Source organism: Ovis canadensis, chromosome 1, assembly GCF_042477335.2.
Source record: "Ovis canadensis isolate MfBH-ARS-UI-01 breed Bighorn chromosome 1, ARS-UI_OviCan_v2, whole genome shotgun sequence".
NCBI lineage: Eukaryota > Metazoa > Chordata > Mammalia > Artiodactyla > Bovidae > Ovis > Ovis canadensis.
In genome coordinates, this window is record NC_091245.1 from 205600279 (window position 1) to 205618615 (window position 18337).

Below are 18337 nucleotides of genomic sequence, written 5' to 3' on the forward strand. Positions count from 1 at the left end.
AGCTGCACTTCAGTTTCTTCCCCTGTAAAAATGGAGTATCAGAGCATTGTGAAGCTCAAATGAGAAGATGTATTAGAGTGTTTTATAAACTATAATCAGCTATAGAAATGAGTATTGTTTCATAAAACTGTATATAGATGCCTATTAATCTATGCAGAAATGATGACTTTAGAGTCTTTGAATTATAAAACGCACTCTAAGCAACATTCTGGTTAAACATCATCACTTGACAAAAGCTGAATTTTTACCAGATCATTTCTGAACTCCAGTTCCTTGTCCAGATCTATGTAAGAGAATTTTGAAAGTGAAGCTTCTAGACTGAAAGACTTGTTCAGATCCTCATCAGTAGTCTTGGCACAGAGGCTTTGTTCCACATTTTCATGGTCTGGTTCATTTTCCATGTTTACTTTTAATCACTGTATTCAGTCAATCCAAGCAAGTTTTTGTTTTTTGGCCTCAGATCATGATGAACTGAATGATGATCTCCTTTCAAAAAAGAAAAAATATATTACTTAGATTTCCTCAAATGGACATACCAAACACTTACTGGGTCAGACTTTTGTGGAAACTGATTTCACTCAATCATCTGATTATAGACAAAGAGAAATCATATCCTAGGGTACAAGCTATGATGGGGGCGGGGGGGGGGGGGTTTATGGGAGCACAAAGGAGGACTATCTGACTTAGGAGTCTGGGAAATGGCCCACCACCCAAAGTCCTAAATCTGATGACAGTGATGACATAGGACAAGCTCAACCACTAGACCTGGTACCAACCAGATTTATGTACCTAAGAACAAGAGGGTAACTGGTGCTGAAACCTGCAGTTAACCCCTTCTTCACATTCCCAAACTTGAGTAGATCTCCAGTTCTCCGTGAAGACAAGCATATAGACCAGTTTCGTCATCAAAATCCAGACAGGGCCAGAGACCTCTAAGGGAAACTTCATGTAGACACAGAGGGCCCAGAACAGGTAGCAAGTCACTTAACAGGATGCTAGCAAATCTAAAGGCTCAGCTCTATTAGGGGAGGCAACAATGACACCAGTGTAAAATAACGCCACGGCTGACCAGAGATTTCTAGAAAGAAGGCTAGCTAAGGGAATGCAGAGACAGTAAAGAAAAAGAAATGTATGCAAATTGTTTTCTCACAGCTCTAAATGATACACTATCATATCAAAAAGAAACATAATCTGCTTTACTTTAAGAAAAACTGTCTAGAAAACAACTGTCTGCAAAATTTCTGAAAAACTAAAAATATACTCAGAAAAAAATATATATAGTTTAACCATTAAATTTGCCCTTACATGTTTTTTGTTAATAATTAGGATACAAGTGACCAAACTTTAAAACGTTTATCACTTAGCTCTGCCTGTATACAATAAAAAAACAAAAATATGAAAACAGAAACAATGCTGCAGTAATGATAATAATAAAACCAAAGGTAATTTTGTTTTCTAGGCTAGGTGTTTTCCAAGGTACCCCATGAGCACTAATTCTCAGTAGGAAGCTTTCTCAAATGATATACTACCCATAGACGGCAGAAGGAAATGGCAACCCACTCCAGTGTTCTTGCCTAGGAAATCCCATGGACAGGAGAGCCTGGCGGGCTACAGTCTGTGGGGTCACAAAGAGTCAGAGACGTGATTGAGCAACTAAGTGCTCATGTACCACCAAACTTCCCCACCAGACAAACTTCTCTTACTCTTATTCCTTACTGAAGTGAAGGCAGAAAAAAAAAGCTAACCACCACTGAGCCACTGGAAGAATTAATTTTCTTAAAGGGAGTTGAGAATTAGTTGTTATTGTTCTTTTAAAAATAACATGCCCAAAACTTACTGACAATTTTATCTAGTTAGGCTCATTTTTCGGAGAAGGCAATGGCACCCCACTCCAGTACTCTTGCCTGGAAAATCCCATGGATGGAGGAGCCTGGTTGGCTGCAGTGCATGGGGTCGCTAAGAGCGACTTCCCTTTCACTTTTCACTTTCATGCATTGGACAAGGAAATGGCAACCCACTCCAGTGTTCTTGCCTAGAGACTTCCAGGGACAGGGGAGCCTGGTGGGCTGCCATCTATGGGGTCGCACAGAGTCAGACACGACTGAAGCAACTTAGCAGCACGAGTTGGCTCATTTTTAAGTGCTTAACGTAAATTCCACTTCCTTCGATATTTTTATAATTTTTTAAAATGAATATCTGCTATGCATAAGACATAGACTCATGAAGACTGATTTTCAAGAGCTGAAACCAATTTGTGTAGCTAGTATATTTGTGTATTACCGAAGAGATTAATTCCTTTCACGTGTCACAGAAGACAGACTGAGGTTCTGGCCTACATGCTATCGACTACATTCCTAGAAGACATAACTGAGGGTACTCTGTGTCTGGCAACATTTGAAAGTATCTTTCCAGTCTCGGGTACTAAATGTACTTCTCCTTTTGCAATAAGCCAAAGGCAGGAGCAATATTAGCCTTTATGAGCCTTTCTTCAAAGAAGACTGAATTGGCTCATGACAAATTACTTCTCAATAAAGTTCCCTCTTATTTGTACCACTTAGCAAAAATGATTTCAATTAGTCAAGGGATGCTTACAAATATGCACAAATATTCACAATCAATGTTTCCAGAAGACAGTTAAGTTTTATTCTTATACATTTTTTAAGATAGTGGAAAAAAACACATAACAAAAACTTTAAACTCTATAACCTAAAACGTTTCACTCTTCACATTTGTGTCCCCAAAATAACTCTGAAAGGAAAACAATTTTTTCCTGGCTCTTTTTCTCTCTTCTATCTGGAGTTAATAAGAGGTTCTCAAAACAGCTCAGCATCTGTGAACTCCAATACCAGGCTGAAGAAGTTTCAAGAAATCAAGCATTCTCTGAAAAAAGAATGTCACCCTGCCATGCCACCCTACTTCATTTCCAACCTTCACTTCACCGAGCTCCTATTAGTGTAATATGGTGGCAAACTGGAAAGAATACAGACCAAAGAGTCAATTAAAATCATATCTGAATCTGGACTTTACCAGTTCCTATCTATGACCGTGGTCAATCAGTCTACCCTTTCTGAGCTCCTCTATTTCTATATCTGTAAGATGAAATATTGTGGCCATTTGTGCTGCTTGCCCAGAGCATCACCTCTTGTTCTGGGGAAAGCTCTTTCAAACTATTTGCTTCCTGTGGAGGCTGTCAATTAAAAAAGCCCCTAGTAACAAAGACTGCACAATACAGCCAGGGTCCTTCACCAAGATGCACCAAAATGCAACTGGTAAGGAAGAGCCACTCCCGCTGTTCGTTAAACAATGTATAATAAGGCTAAGCAATATTCCCCACCTCTACCCCACCCCATTCTGCAGAAAAGGAGGTCATTTATTCAATACATATCAACACCAATTATGCATCTGTCACTGTCTCTACCAACAAAATTTACTCTCTCGGTACAAACTTCATTCTTGCTCAAGAATGAAAGCAACCTATAACCAGAACCAGAGAAGAGGAGGAAAGAGTGTACTGATATCATGCAGGCCCCAGGTTCCCATCTTTTATGTAGGATGTTAGCTCCGGACATAGCTTTCCAGCATTTAGGCTACATAAGCCAACATAGTCCCCCAGTTTTTCTTTTCTGGCGGCGGGGAGGGGAAAGAGTCACAATTAAGACTCCCAACTCTCAGGAATACAATTACCTATTTTGCAGAGTTACTGTGAAGAACATACGATATAATGACTGTAAAGCATTTAGAATAATGTCTGAACACAGAACAAGTATTCAAGAAATTTAAAACTGCAAGATTTCCAAATTCTTTTAAAGACCCTGAAACAAGATCTGGTACTTTTGTAAAAGTCTAGCCAGTGCTCAGTATATCCAAAGGTCACCTTACCGGAAGCCTATACTTCTTATAATAACAATAATAGCAAAGTTTCCTCATGAACTGAATCGACTTCTCTGGTGACTTGGACAGTAAAGAATTCACCTGCAATGCAGGAGACCTGGATTCAATCCCTGGATGGGGAAGGTTCCCTGAAGCAGGAAATGGCTACCCACTCCAGTATTCTTGCCTGGAGAATTCCATGGACAGAGGAACCTAGTGGGCTACTCATGGGGTCGCAAGAGGTGGACGCAAGTGAGTGACTAAACACAAACAAGCGAAACATAAACTGAATGGTAGAGGTCAGCGTCTTGAGTTGGGGAGACTGCCCTGGACTGTCCAGATGTCCAGTGTAACCAAGGAGCCTTTAAAAGTGTGAGAAAGGGACAGAAGACCGTGTCAGCGGAAGAGATGTGACAAGAGAAGCAGGGTCAGAGAAGTGCTGTGCTGCAGGCTCTGAAGATGGAGGAAGGCTGCCAGGAGCCACGGAATTTAGGCAGTCTCTTGAAACTGCAAGAAAAAAGGAGATGGACTCTCTTCTAGAAGGACCCTGGCCCTGCCACAGCTTGATTTTGGCCTAGTAAGACCAATGCTGGACTGGTGCACTATAGAACTGCAAAATAATAAATATGTGGTTCTTTTAAGCCATGAAATTTGTGGTAATTTGTTACAGCAGAAACAGAAAATGAATACACTAGCAAACTTCAATTGTTTCTGGCCATATCACCAGCATTCTGAAATACCTACCCCTCCCTTGTCACTTGCTATTGCCCATATATTTATTGAGCAAACTCTTCCAAATGCAGACTACTGATGAAACACTTAATACATGGTACTCGATATTACACCTAAACAGCATATTAAAAAGCAGAGACATTACTTTGTCAACACAGGCCTGTCTAGTCAAGGCTATGGTTTTTCCAGTAGTCATGTATGGATGTGAAAGTTGGACTATAAAGAAAGCTGAGCACAGAAGAATTGATGCTTTTGAACTGTGGTGTTAGAGAAGACTCTTGACAGTCCCTTGGACTGCAAGGAGATCCAACCAGTCCATCCTAAAGGAGGTCAGTCCTGGGTGTTCATTGGAAGGACTGATAGTGAAGCTGAAACTCCAATACTTGGGCCAACTGATGCGAAGAGCTGACTCATTTGTAAAGACCCTGATGCTGGGAAAGATTGAGGGCATGAGGAGAAGGGGACAAGAGAGGATGAGATGGTTGGATGGCATCACTGACTCAATGGACATGAGTTTGGGTAAACTCTGGGAGTTGGTGACGGACAGGGAGGCCTAGTGTGCTGAGGTTCATGGGGTCACAAAGAGTCGGACACGACTGAGTGACTGAACTGACTGACTGATATTATACACTTGATGCAAAACAAAGAAATGAACTATTAGTAATTTCCTCTTGAGATACAATTCTATAACTAGTTTTCACCCAACCATCCCATAATCTAGGGTTTTTATAGTTCTCAAGGGGATGCCATGCCAGAGTGTACCTTCAAACTACACAACAGGTTACATGAATCAGATTAATCTAACAGAGAAAGTATATCACAGAATCATGATTACCCAGTATGTTGTCCATTTCTGAGGGCTGATAAACTAATAATTTAATAGCTTCAACCAAAGATTGTCTGACATCCTGAGAGCTCCCAAGGCTACTCCCTCTTAATTATTCCTGACCAATGACTAAAGGAGGCCCAAGAAACACCTGGGGGGAAGAAAAAGATGTGTACCATATAAACAGCAATGACCCCATTACGACACTGGCCAACTGAATAAGAACTCTAGAATGTGACCTATATTAAGCCAGGTTAAACTGGAATTCTACTAGTTTTTTTTTTTTTTAAACTTCAGCAGACATTCCCAACTGTTCAAGTTTCAGGATCCTGTTTAATTTGCTGACATTCTTTTCCTCCCAAAGTGTTATATGAGACACTTACCACATTACACTGAAATCAAATCAAGTTGGGTTTTTTCCTACTACACTATAGCCTTTGAAAGACATCACAAAATCATGACATGGAAGCAACTTTACATGCCAACTTTGTTTCTGGTCTTTCCAATCCAACTGTTTCTTTTCTATCTGTTTTGAGTTGTTTCCTTGTGGCTTGTTTTGTGAAGAAAATGTAACAGAGAATGAACTTCTGTGAGGTTTTCTATTATCTTACTGTGGTAAATGGGCTCATTTTTAACAGTTCCCCAATGCCTACAGGATAAAATTTAAACCATTCCAGGAAGAATAATAGTTCCTTTAAAACTAACCTTATTATATGTATCCAGAGTCCCTCAAGAACAGCTTCCATTTTTCCTCCATGTCTGCTCACACTAGCTCACATCCCCTTCCTTTTCCTTCCATTTATCTAAATTCCCTCTTTCTGTCCTTCCTTCTGAGAGCCTTCCCTCCCTAAGCATCCTCAGAATCCAGAATGAACGTCTTTAGGATGGCACCTTCTTTATGTTGATTCATTAGTTAACTTACCATGCGACTATCATCTTTTCTCCCCAAAATACAACAGAAATGGGACCAAGTGTCTTTGCATCACTGGGTTCACTAACTGGCACAGATACACAGACATTTAATAAATATCTACTGATCAACACAAGAATTAGACAGGAATAACTTTTGTGTTGTGAATTAAATTCATCAGTTTAATTACCTGTAATTGTTAAGCTTCAGAGGACACTACTTGACTCATAGCATATAGGAATCTATGCCATAATAAGCCAAGTTATAATTGAGTTCCACTTTTATGCAATCAGGCCTGTCAACTACAGATGATCATATTCATCCTTCAGATATCAGCTAAACCTTTGCCTCTCAAAAGTCTTTTTTTCCCCTGCTGAACTAGACTAGGTTCCCAGTAAGTAGGTACCTGTAACATTGTTCTCCTCTTATTATACCTATCACATTACAATCATTTTTTTCACTGTCTGAACCTCTATTTCCTTCCCTCAACTGGAATGTGGGTTCCAAGAAAGCAAAGATCACATCTGCCCTTTTTCCATCACTGTATTCCCAGTGCCTAATTACACAGTAGCCTAATTACATCAATCCATGCATCTACTCGCCCTCCCCACAGAAACAGCCAAGCAATGCTGCATCACTGGCTTCTAGAGCCTTAAACAGCAGTTCTGGTCATTCAAAATAAAATACGGTTAGTCATTCTACTCCCCAAAAGCCCCCCACCTTGCAAGTTCCCCTCTCTGCAATTAAGGTTTTTTTTCAATCTCTAATATTTTTTTAAATGACCATTTTGCTCACGTATGACATGACACAAACTCCATAATTTCAAACATTTTGTGCTGTTTTACATTAACTCAACCTATAGGCCAAGATGAAAATAGTAAAAATTATCATATATTTGGGGCTTTCCAGGAGGCACTAGTGGTAAAGAATTCACCTACCAATGCAGGTGGGGTTAAGAGACACCTGAGTCGGGATCCTTGGGTCAGGAAGATTCCCTGGAGGAGGGCATGGCAACCCACTCCAGTATTTTTGCCTGCAGAATCCCATGGACAGGGGAGCCTGGCAGGCTGCAGTCCATAAGGCTGCAAAGAGTTAGACATGACTATAGTGACTAAGCATGCACATCGTACATTCATTCAATTTACAGGAATTCAACCATTACCTTAGGCAAACAGAAAGGAAAAAAAAGAAATGATTCTCATAGGGGCTGGACTCTGCATACCATTCCACTCAATAATTACAAACTTCTGAGTGTGTGTGGGGAAGGGATGGGTATCTGCTGGCCTTTCATCAGTCTCACTTCTCACATGCCTCACACACAATCCGTTTCACCTGTGCTCAAAGTAACACACAGCATGCTGTTCCAACATGGAGCAAAAACTGGCTATGACTGACTTCCTAAGAGATCATATGTCATGACTCCTTCACAGGGTACTGTGGTGGTACTCAATTTTCAAGGTACTTTTTCAAAAGTGAAAGTTGCTCAGTCATGTCTGACTATTTGCAACCCCATGGAAATTCTCCAGGCCAGAACAGTGGAGTGAGTAGCCTTTCCCTTCTCCAGAGAATCTTCCCAACCCAGGGAACAAACCCAGGTCTCCCATATCACAGGCCGATTCTTTACCAGCTGAGCCACCAGGGAACCTTCTTCAAGGGCCTAGGAAAAACTGGAAAAATAAGATTTCAGAAACTAGCAGTAAAGATATTACACCATCAGTCACAGGTGATGTGGAAATAAGTCACTTTAACCTTGAACTGCTACCAGATACTTACATGTAAGACAGAAAAAAAGTCTGAAAGTGTTTTCTTTCTAATTATACTGGTATAGCGCATAGAGCACAGGACTTGAAACTTTATACTCTGATCCATGTGAAGGTAGTTTTAATCAAGGATGATGTTATTTGTAGTTAACTGGGCATCACACTTGAGGGTACTCATTTCACTTTACTCATGGACTTCAGAAACAGAGGTTTCAACCATGTAATTTTGGTAGTTCTTCCAATCAAATACCCTATCTTCTTAGCCAAAAGCATAAGTACATGATACTCTTATATCCAATCTGGCCAACCAGTGTCCTTTCCTGAAATTTATAAATATTAGAGGTAGGAGTTTTCTCTTCTCTCTGCGGTGCTTAAGGTTGGATGAAGTAACAGAAAGGCTGTTACACAGAATGAAGATAATTCATACATTAAGATCCATTTAAGAATAGAACAGTTTGTTCTTACAAATATGTACAAATGACACCTGAAGCTGTAGGTTAAGATGATATCTAAACTCTTGTGAAAACTACAAACATATCAAAAGTTAAATACACTTAAGTTCAACAGGCCTTACTTTTCATTAACATACATAACTACATTTGATATCACAGTGGTTGAAATGTCTATAAAAGGGTGGGAAAGAGCTGAAAAGTCACCAAGATGTCCCAGTATTCTGGAAGACAGAAAACACCCATCTGCTGATACTGGTCCAGGTACAAAGGAAATGTATAAAGGATAAGCAACATACTATTCCCTTGACCCCTGGAAAAAATTTTTTCACCTATGTCTCTTTGAGATAAGAAACCCAAAAGATCAACCAGAATTTTTTCTCGTTTATCTTTATTCTGCATTCTATGGAATACACCAGCTATTACCAGAGATTTCAATATCTACTCTTAAGTTTAACCATGAGTAAACCCATATCTTACACAAACACATGTAGAGTCTCCATCCCTACTTACATCAGATACCTGAAACCCTGACTCGTACCTGATCTCCTAATAGATGACATCTGGAGTAAAGCTGGCACCACAAGTTAAGAACCACGTTTGGTTTGTTCTTTGGGGTGCTGGGAGTGTGGCAGTGGACACAGCCTTCCTGACCATTCTAGTATCAATCTAATATTAGCAGGGTATGAAGGAGGCATGCCTGTTTGGAGAAGGGTCCCCAGCAGTTACTGAAAACCAGTGGCATGGATCCACCTTCTCTCCTTCGAAACACATCCAAACATTTTAGGCAACCCTGCCCTTCCCGGCCACCACCACTCCCCCCGAGTACCACACTTGGAGAACTAACCAGGACACAGGAACGGCCTCGAACATTAGAGACCCAAGTTGTCTCCTGCTGCCCTCACTCTAGGGCACACTTCGCAACCAGAGAGAAATGGACCGAACCTCACAGGGTGTGCACAAATCCTAAGAGGTGGACACCCCGCCTAAGCCTCGGCTCCACACTAGAGTAGCACACTCATCCCAGGCCTCGAGGGATGGAAGAGACTACACCTGTGCCCTAGGCCCCAAAGGCAGGTTACACACCTGTTCCTTCTGGGGGAGTGACTGCCGGCCTCCAAGACTCACAATCTGGGTAAGCAAGTGCCTCTGCACCTGAGCCTCTCATTCCATGAAACCAACAAGTGGAAACTAACCCATTTCCAGGCCAAACACAGGGTACTCCCCTCTGCCCCAGAAAAACCCCGCCCCGTCGGTGGGCCTTGGTCCAGTTAGCCTGTCTGAAGCCGCGCCGCTGTCGGAAAGGGGCAAGGCTCGGGGACCTGGCCCGCGTTCTCTTGCCGCCCCGCGTACAGCCCCCGACCGGCGTCCTCACCCTGTTGGGCCGCTCTCCGGAGATTCCTTACCTGAGCTCTCTGCCGCGCCAGCCTAGGACCCCCCCCGCAACCCACGGACCACGTAACCCCGCCCCCTGCTCTAGCCTCACGCACGCGCAGTATATACCCGTTGGCCACGCTTCCGCTTTCTTTATCTCTCCCGGGTCTCTCCTGGGCTGTCCGCCACGCTACGCCACGCCCCCATTTAAAGGGCCAGAGATACATTTAGGTCAGGAATTTAAGGGGTAATTAGAAGGAAATGGCGGAGAAGGCAATGGCATCCCACTGCAGTACTCTTGCCTGGAAAATCCCATGGGCGGAGGAGCCTGGTAGGCTGCAGTCCGTGGGGTCGCTGAACGACTTCACTTTCACTTTTCACTTTCATGCATTGGAGAAGGAAATGGCAACCCACTCCAGTGTTCTTACCTGGAGAATCCCAGGGACAGGGGAGCCTGGTGGGCTGCCGACTATGGGGTCGCACAGAGTCGGACACGACTGAAGTGACTTAGCAGTAGAAGAAAATGGCAACCCACTCCAGTATTCTTGCCTGGAAAATCCCATGTACAGAGGGGCCTGGTAGGTTATAGTCCATGCGGTCGCAAAGAGTCGGACACGACTTAGGGACTTCACTTCAGTTTAACATATTTAGGAACTAGAGAGAGGAAACAGGAGGAGCGCAGATCAATAAATAATAGTCCTCGAGATGAGAAGAGAAACCCTCCTCCAGGCCTATTTAGTGAATTTATCTAGCATTTAAGAAAGTGAACCTATCTTCAGCCAGCCCAGAAAGGGTAATTGATTCCCAGGCTTTCAGAGTTTGCAACCAACAAATTTTAATCTTTTTAAAGACGAGCATAGAATTACTAGTTTTTATTTTGCCAAGTAAAGATAATTAGCACACACACACAACTATTATTTTCTAGTTTATCATCAACATTGCTCCATAAAAATACATCTTAACACCAAAAGTATAGGAGAGATAAGCTCTCAAATAAAGGAGATATCTTTAAAATGAATAAAAGCATATATTATTTCTTGTATTACTTCTCAAGAAAGATAAACACTTTCAGGACAGACTGATTTTTAGAGCCATCACTGTAGATAACAGGAACCCCAGGATCTTATGCCTGTTGGGGCCTACGGTCAAGAAAATAGAAGGAGGGAAAATACCAAAAAATGTTCCCGGGAGGAGATATAGAAAATATTCAGTTGGGAAGACACTTATTGAGCATCAACCAGGTTCACTATGCTTCTGGGTCTTTGAAGGACTCAAAGGTGGGTAAGACACCATCCCGCCCTCCAGGTACTCTTAAGAACTCAGTGTACAAAGTTACAGTACAAGGCAAGCCATTTTGAGTGCTGTAAGAAACAAGCCTTTGGCTGTGTGGATCACAACAAACTTTGGAAAATTCTTCAAGAGATGGGAATACAAGACCACCTTACCTGCCTCCTGAGAAATCTGTATGCAGGTCAAGAAGCAACAGTTAGAGCTGGACATGAAACAATAGACTGGTTCCAAATAGGGAAAGGAGTACGTCAAGGTTATGTATTGTCACCCTGCTTATTTAACTTATATGCAGAGTATATCATGCAAAATGCCAGGCTGGATGAAGCACAAGCTGGAATCAAGATTGCTGGGAGAAATATCAATAACCTCAGATATGCAGATAACACCACCCTATGGCAGAAAGCGAAGAAAAAGAGTCTCTTGATGAAAGTTAAAGAGGAGAGTGAAAATTTGGCTTAAAGCTCAACATTCAAAAAACTAAGATCATGGCATCTGGTCCCATCACTTCATCGTAAATAGAAGGGAAACAATGGAAAGAGTGACAGACTTTATTGGGGGAGGGGGGGGCTCCAAAATCACTGCAGATTGTAACTGCAGCCATGAAATTAAAAGATGCTCCTTGGAAGAAAAGCTATGACCAACCTAGACAGCATATAAAAAAGCAGAGACGTTACTTTGCCAACAAAGGTCCATCTAGTCAAAGCTATGGTTTTTTCCAGTAGTCATGTATGGATGTGAGAATTGGACTATAAAGAAAGCTGAGTGCCGAAGAACTGATGCTTTTGAACTGTGGTGTTGGAGAAGACTCTTGAGAGTCCCTTGGACTACAAGGAGATGCAACCAGTCAGTCCTAAAGGAAATCAGTCCTGAATATTCATTGGAAGGACTGATGCTGAAGCTGAAACTCCAATAGTTTGGATACCTGATGTGAAGAGCTGACTCATTTGAAAAGACCCTGATGCTGGGAAAGATTGAGGGCAAGAGAAGAGGATGACAGTGGACAAGATAGTTGGATGGCATCACTGACTCGATGGACATGAGTTTGAGCAAGCTCTGGGAGGTGGTGATGGACAGGGAAGCCTGGTGTGCTGCAGTCCATGGGGTCTCAAAAGAGTCAAACACGACTGAGGGACTGAACTGAAGAAACGAGACCATCATTTCAGGATTACATCTGAGGGAAAATGGGGAACACTTCAGGGAGGATGCGCCATCTTATTAGGGCCCTGGATTTCAGTAGACAGCAGAGAGAATTCCTGGCTGAGGGAACAGTGGGATCAAAGCAGTACAAAGCTATTTTAGAGACAAGCTGCTGACCCAAGGTGGCTCTGGCATGGGCAGTGGCTTTCAAAATTTTTTGATCATCACTCACAGTAAGAAATAGACTTCAGTTATGACCTATTGACTGGGTATGTGTGTGTGTGCTTCCTGTGATATTAATTGCCTTTAGTATGTGCAATGCAACTTGGTATTTCTGTCCTACTCTTTTTTATTATTCTGGTCAATAAATTGATTTCATGACACTAATACATGGCAACCCATAGTTTCAAAGCACAGATATACAGTGTGTTAGAGGTAGAAAAGGCTGGAACCAGATCCAGGAGGGCATTAATGCCAAGCTGGGGCGGGGTTGGGGGGGGTGGGGGGAATCTGCTCTTCTGGTAAGAGCTTTTGGAAGTTCTTAAGCAGAGGAGTAGCATAATTGCAACTGTGCTTTAGAACTCTGGAGACCTGCTTTCAGGTTCTGACTATCACATTTTTAGAGGAAACCTATTAAATAGGAGCCTGTCTGGAGCAAGGTAAGCAGGCTAGTGAGATCAGAAACCCTGTCTGACAGAGAACAGTTTGAAGTGTTGGGCAGAGAAGAAATTGACAGAAGTGGGGGTGGAGAGCTGGGTTATGGAGGTGGGAGGTGGGGAAGGTTGCTAACTGACCCTTTTGAAATATCCCTGCAGCAGTTGTGGACTTACTCTGTGTAACTCTAGAAAGTAAATCTGGGACCTGTGAATAGATATTATAGGGAAGCAATTCCAACTCATAATAAGGACTGTTTGAGCATGGTCCAAGCTGACATGCTATCCTTTACAGGACTGTTGACAGTAATTATAAAAACAAAACAATTGTATACTGATTATTCAAAACTTGAAAAAAATCGGGAACTATAAAAACGTAAAGCATAAATTACTTACATTTCAGGTGGAAAAAGCATTTGTTGTTTTGGCTTATTTTCATTGGGTCTTTTACTTTGCATATTTACAGTTTTTTTTACAATAAAACTATGTATAAAATACAGTATTGTATCCTGCTTTTTATTTTTTCTTCCATGTTATATCTTTTTGTTTGTTCATTTGTTGTTTTTTAAATTTTACTGTAGTATAGTTGATTTACAATGTTGTGTTCATTTCTTCCGTACAGCAAAGTGATTCAGTTTTACACGTGTGTGTATATATATATATATTCTTTTTCATATTTTTTTCCATTAAGGTTTATCACAAGATATTGAATACTGCTTCCTGTGCTATATAGTAAGACCTCCATCTTGTAGTCTGCTAACCTCAAACTCCCAGTCCATCCCTTCTCTACCCTCGCTCCCCCTTGGTAATCACAAGTCTCTTCTCTATGTCTGTGAGTTTATTTCTGTTTCATAGATAGGTTCATTTGTGTCACTTTAGATTCCTCATATAAGTGATATCATATGGTGTCTGTATTTCCTCTCTCTGACTTACTTTGCTTAGTACAATAATCTCTAGGTCCATCCATGTTGCTGCCAATGGCCATATTTCTCAATGTTCTATCTTGAACACTATATCCTGTTATTCAGATTGTTCATAAATATTTGTAATGGCTACATAATTATGGATAATATAGTTGCTGCTATTATTTTTGGACACTTGGAGGGGCTTTCTTATTTTTCACTGTTAACATGAACATTTCATTGAATATCCTTATAAGGAAACATTTGTCCACATTTCAAAATTATTTCCATAGAAGCCTGTAAGTGAAATTACTAATTGAAATGCTCTGAAAGCTCTTAAGTCTGTGAATACCTACTGCCAAGTTTCTTTCCAGAAAGGTCAGGCCACTTTTCATTCTCAACAGGAATGTTCAAGGGTGCCCATCACGTATACCTACCAGCATTTATTTTTTCCTTTTCAAAAGCTTTGCCAGTTTGATAATGGAAGTGGCTCTAATTTTAATTTGTATTGGATTACTGGTGGGGTGGAATATCTTTATATATTTATCAACCCTTTATAGTTATTCTGGGAATGCAATTTCACTGCCTCTGTTTGGATTTGTGATTGGCAAATAGCACTAAGTGAATTGTTGCAGGCGTATGAGGAAAAAAACAAAGAGGGATTTAAAAAATAAATGATGTGGTCACAACGAGTTATAGCCAAATTATATTCTGGTATACCATACAAACAAAGGTTAGTGGGAGAAGTGAGTCATCACGAGGTATGTGGTTAAATAGATCTGTGCTATTGCAGTCAGTAAAATATTTATATTATGAGGGGCAATTTGGTTTCAGCAAAATACCATTCCTTGTATTAAATCAACATTGTAAATTTTAATTTCCCCATTTTGTAGTTTTGTTTGTATTTAATTTATAAATTTGTTTTGGTTTTATAGATGTGTAAAATCCATAAAAATTAATCTTTTCCTTAGTTTCAAGTTTGCATATATACACATGGATATAAATGTGTATGCAACATCATAAAAAATAATTTAAGCCAACTCTAGAGGTCCATGAGACTCTTTTTCCCCCACAAGGAAACTGAACATTATTTAAGTTTGAGAAACATTGGTATTAGAGGTTTCTTAAAATTTCATGTGTAATTATGTAAACATAGGCATTGGGATTTTTTAACAAAAGAAAAAAGTAAAAGTGGAATCAGCTTATATATTTTATATTTAGAATTTTTCTATACAGAATATTGTTATGATTTCCTTGCCTTAGATAAAAGCACCAGAAGCTATACTATGTTTAGAGTTCAGAGAGTATGTTTTGGCTTAAAATGTACTATTCATCAAAGTTAACCTTGTACAGGTCATTAAGATCTAGACCAAAGAATGTTTGGATGTATTAAACTTATCTTTTTAAGTAAGACAAAACAATAGCAATTAAAATGGAACTTCTGTGAAGCGGTCTTAAGAGAAATTAAATCTATGAGAAAAAATAAAGAAGTCCCACACATGATGTAGGAGCCTTGGAGCATGGAAATCAGTGAGGGTGAGTTTCTCTGATGGCCAGGAGCTAGAAGGGGAGCACCACCCAAGGGGTGCTTCAGGATGGCCCGATACCCAACCCTATTCATCCAGCTCTCCCCAGGGAGGATGGAAAGCACAATCCAGACATTGTCATCAGCATTACATCCAGAGTAAGCAACATCTATCCTGAAACAAAAAAAGTCTGAGACCTGAGAACGAGAGGAAGAGGCTAAGAGGTAGATAGCTGTACCACTTTTCTTTGCTCACAATCACAAAATAAATTGGTCTCTTTTCCTTTTTAAAAAAGGAACCTGGTGTGCAAGCCAAATCACCCAAGACAGCTGGAGAGAAGTGAAATTGGTTGTCTATAAGTAAGTCAAGCTGGTCCAGATGTCATTCTCAGGTTCCCCCTGCCTGGAACCCTCTTCCTCTCAAGTTAACTACATGGCTCACTCCCTCGCCTTCCTTGGGACTTGGTTCAAATGCCACTGTGTTAGGGCAACAAAAGCAAAGCAGATGGGGGTGGAGTACTTGCCTCCACCCAGGACTCAGAGACTTAGGTTCTTCCCATCTGGTGACACTTTCAGTTGAACACATGCCTCTAAGTTCTCTGAGGAAGGTGGATAGAAAAGGCTTACCAACTCTGAACTGCGTTGGCCTGAAAATATGTACCCCTTCTGCTCATAGTCCACTGACCAACACCAGCCACCTGGCTCTTCTTTGCTGCAGTGGAAGCCAGGAAGTATAGGGGAGCACTCAGAATATCTGGGGGTGGGGGGCACATTTGACTCTCACACAGGCCACCTTCTTTCCCCCAGGACTCCCTCACCACCCTTTCAGACTTTATTTTCTTCCATAGTACTCATCATCCTCCAAAATGCCATTTATTCTACTTATTTATCGGTTAAGTTTCTGTCTTCCCCACTAGTACATAAGCACCATGAAAGGAGAGGCTCTGTTTCATTTATGTTTTCAACCTAAGCATCTAGAACAGTACTTGGCATATGGTTAAGAGCTCCATACTTGCTTATTAAATAAGTAAATGAATTCTGCAATAGCAGTTTGTATTTGTGTGTGGAGGGGGTATTGCATGGAAAGCATCCTCTGACCTGAGGATGCTTCCTAAGAAATAAATTACCCCCCTTAGGCATACACAAGCATGTACTGAGTGCTTGAGCCTACTATCTGTTAGGTACCATACTTGGTGCCAGAAACAAAGATATGAGAAATACTCCCTGATCTTCCCTAGGCATGAAGAAACCATTAAAATGTAATATTTATTAAGACCCATAATAAAAAATAAATTATGAGAGCTCAAAAAGCCAAATTCTTCTGACCTTTAGTGAGAATAAAATTTTATATCCAAGTATTACTAGAATGGCAATGAAAAAAAGAATGAGAGTGAGAGGTGGGTAGGGAACTCAGGAACCATAAATTGCTTCCCAAAGTCATAAAGGAAGTAAGATCTGTATTCTCTACCATTTTGTATTCTTGACAACAGTTGCCTTTCCTTTTCATTCACCCATTCATTCTAGGGCCTTCCCACATCCTCTTTCTCTTCAGCCTTAGAGTACAGAGCAGCCCACATGCACTTAGTTGAGAAAAACCTGGAAGATCTCACTATTTTAAAATATCTCTTTCTGATAAATCCACAATTTCAGAAATAGCATCATTTGAAAGCTACTTAAAGTATTTTGTCTTCCAGCCCCACCCCTGCCACTCCTCCTATACTCCGGCAAGCAAATATGCACACACTTGTCAGACTCCTGATGGAAGTGGCATCACAAGAGCCCTGCTGGAATTCAATAGCAAAAAGAGAGTGAAGAGGGAAGTGTGAGGCTGGGATCTGTTCTATTAAGACGGTCATAGGAAGGCCCTGAGGACATGAACTGGGCATCAGACAATGGAAAGAGCTAGAAAAGAGTAGAGAAGATGCAGGAACAAACAGGCATCAAATGCAAATTTCACCTATTTTACCATTTTGCTTGGGATAGCCTTGCTTACACTAAAAGGACACATACCTCTTTGAAACAAAAAGAGAAGAGTTGGGCTCTGCTGAAAATGAAAGAAAATTCAAAATAATAGCAATGTTCCACTGTGTCAGGCCCCAGACTCTATCTCATTTCTCCTCATGGGGGTCCTCAGTTCCCAAGTCTATATCCCGGTCCAAGTTGTCTTCTCAAACTATCAAACCACCTTCTGACTGGCAAGAGAGAGAGAACGAAAGGAGAAGGTATGTAAGTTATCTATTGTTGTGTAACTACTCCAAAAATTAGAGGCATAAGACAGCAACGTGTATCATTTCATAATTTCAGGAATCCAGGCATGGCTTAGCCAGGCCTTTTGGCTCAGGGTCTCTCACAAGTATGCCACCAAGGTGTTGGCTCACTCTGTGAATCTCAAGGCTCAAATTGGGAAGGACTGGCTTCCAAGCTCCCTCACGTGGTATTGGCAGGATTCGCTTCCCTGCAGGCCGTTGGACTGAGGGCCTTAGTTCCCTGTCACATGGGTTCTCCACCCACAATGTGGCAGCTTGTTTTAGTTGAGTAAGCATGCAAGAAGACACATCAAGAATGTGAGCAAGATGGAAGTCACAGTCTTTTGTAAGCTGATCTTAGAAGTGACTTCCCATCACTTTATGCTACATTCTATTTCTTAGAAACACTGCTCCAGCCCACACCCAAGGGGAGGGAATTACTCAAGAATGTGACATCCAGGAAGTAGGATCACTAGGAACTGTTTTAGAAACTGCCAGCAAAGAAGGTTATGCCCATTTCCTTCAAAGATTCTTTCTTAGACTTGCCTATACGAGTCCCACCCACATCTAGCTGCAAGGGAGCCTGGGAAATAAAGTCTTTATTCTGGGTGACTATCAGCCAAGCCAAAACGTAGAGACTCAGTCCCGAAGAGGAATTATAGG

The 18337-nt window shown here is 41.2% G+C and overlaps 1 protein-coding gene across 7 annotated transcripts in view; it reads right to left on the bottom strand.

The window, feature by feature from the left end:
• Positions 1-18337, bottom strand: part of VPS8 (VPS8 subunit of CORVET complex) — a 395845-nt gene that overhangs the window by 283526 nt on the left and 93982 nt on the right. For 2 of the 7 annotated variants that reach the window (XM_069558751.1, XM_069558702.1), the window contains exons 1-2: positions 9954-10052; positions 249-486 (exon numbers count right to left, since the gene is read on the bottom strand). In XM_069558751.1, coding sequence (XP_069414852.1) covers positions 249-401 — 153 coding nt within the window. In that variant the 5' untranslated portion in view covers positions 402-486; positions 9954-10052. Of the gene's footprint in view, positions 1-248; positions 487-9922; positions 10053-18337 lie in introns of those variants that run through there. The other 5 variants (XM_069558731.1, XM_069558750.1, XM_069558721.1 and 2 more) reach the window with 4 other exon arrangements.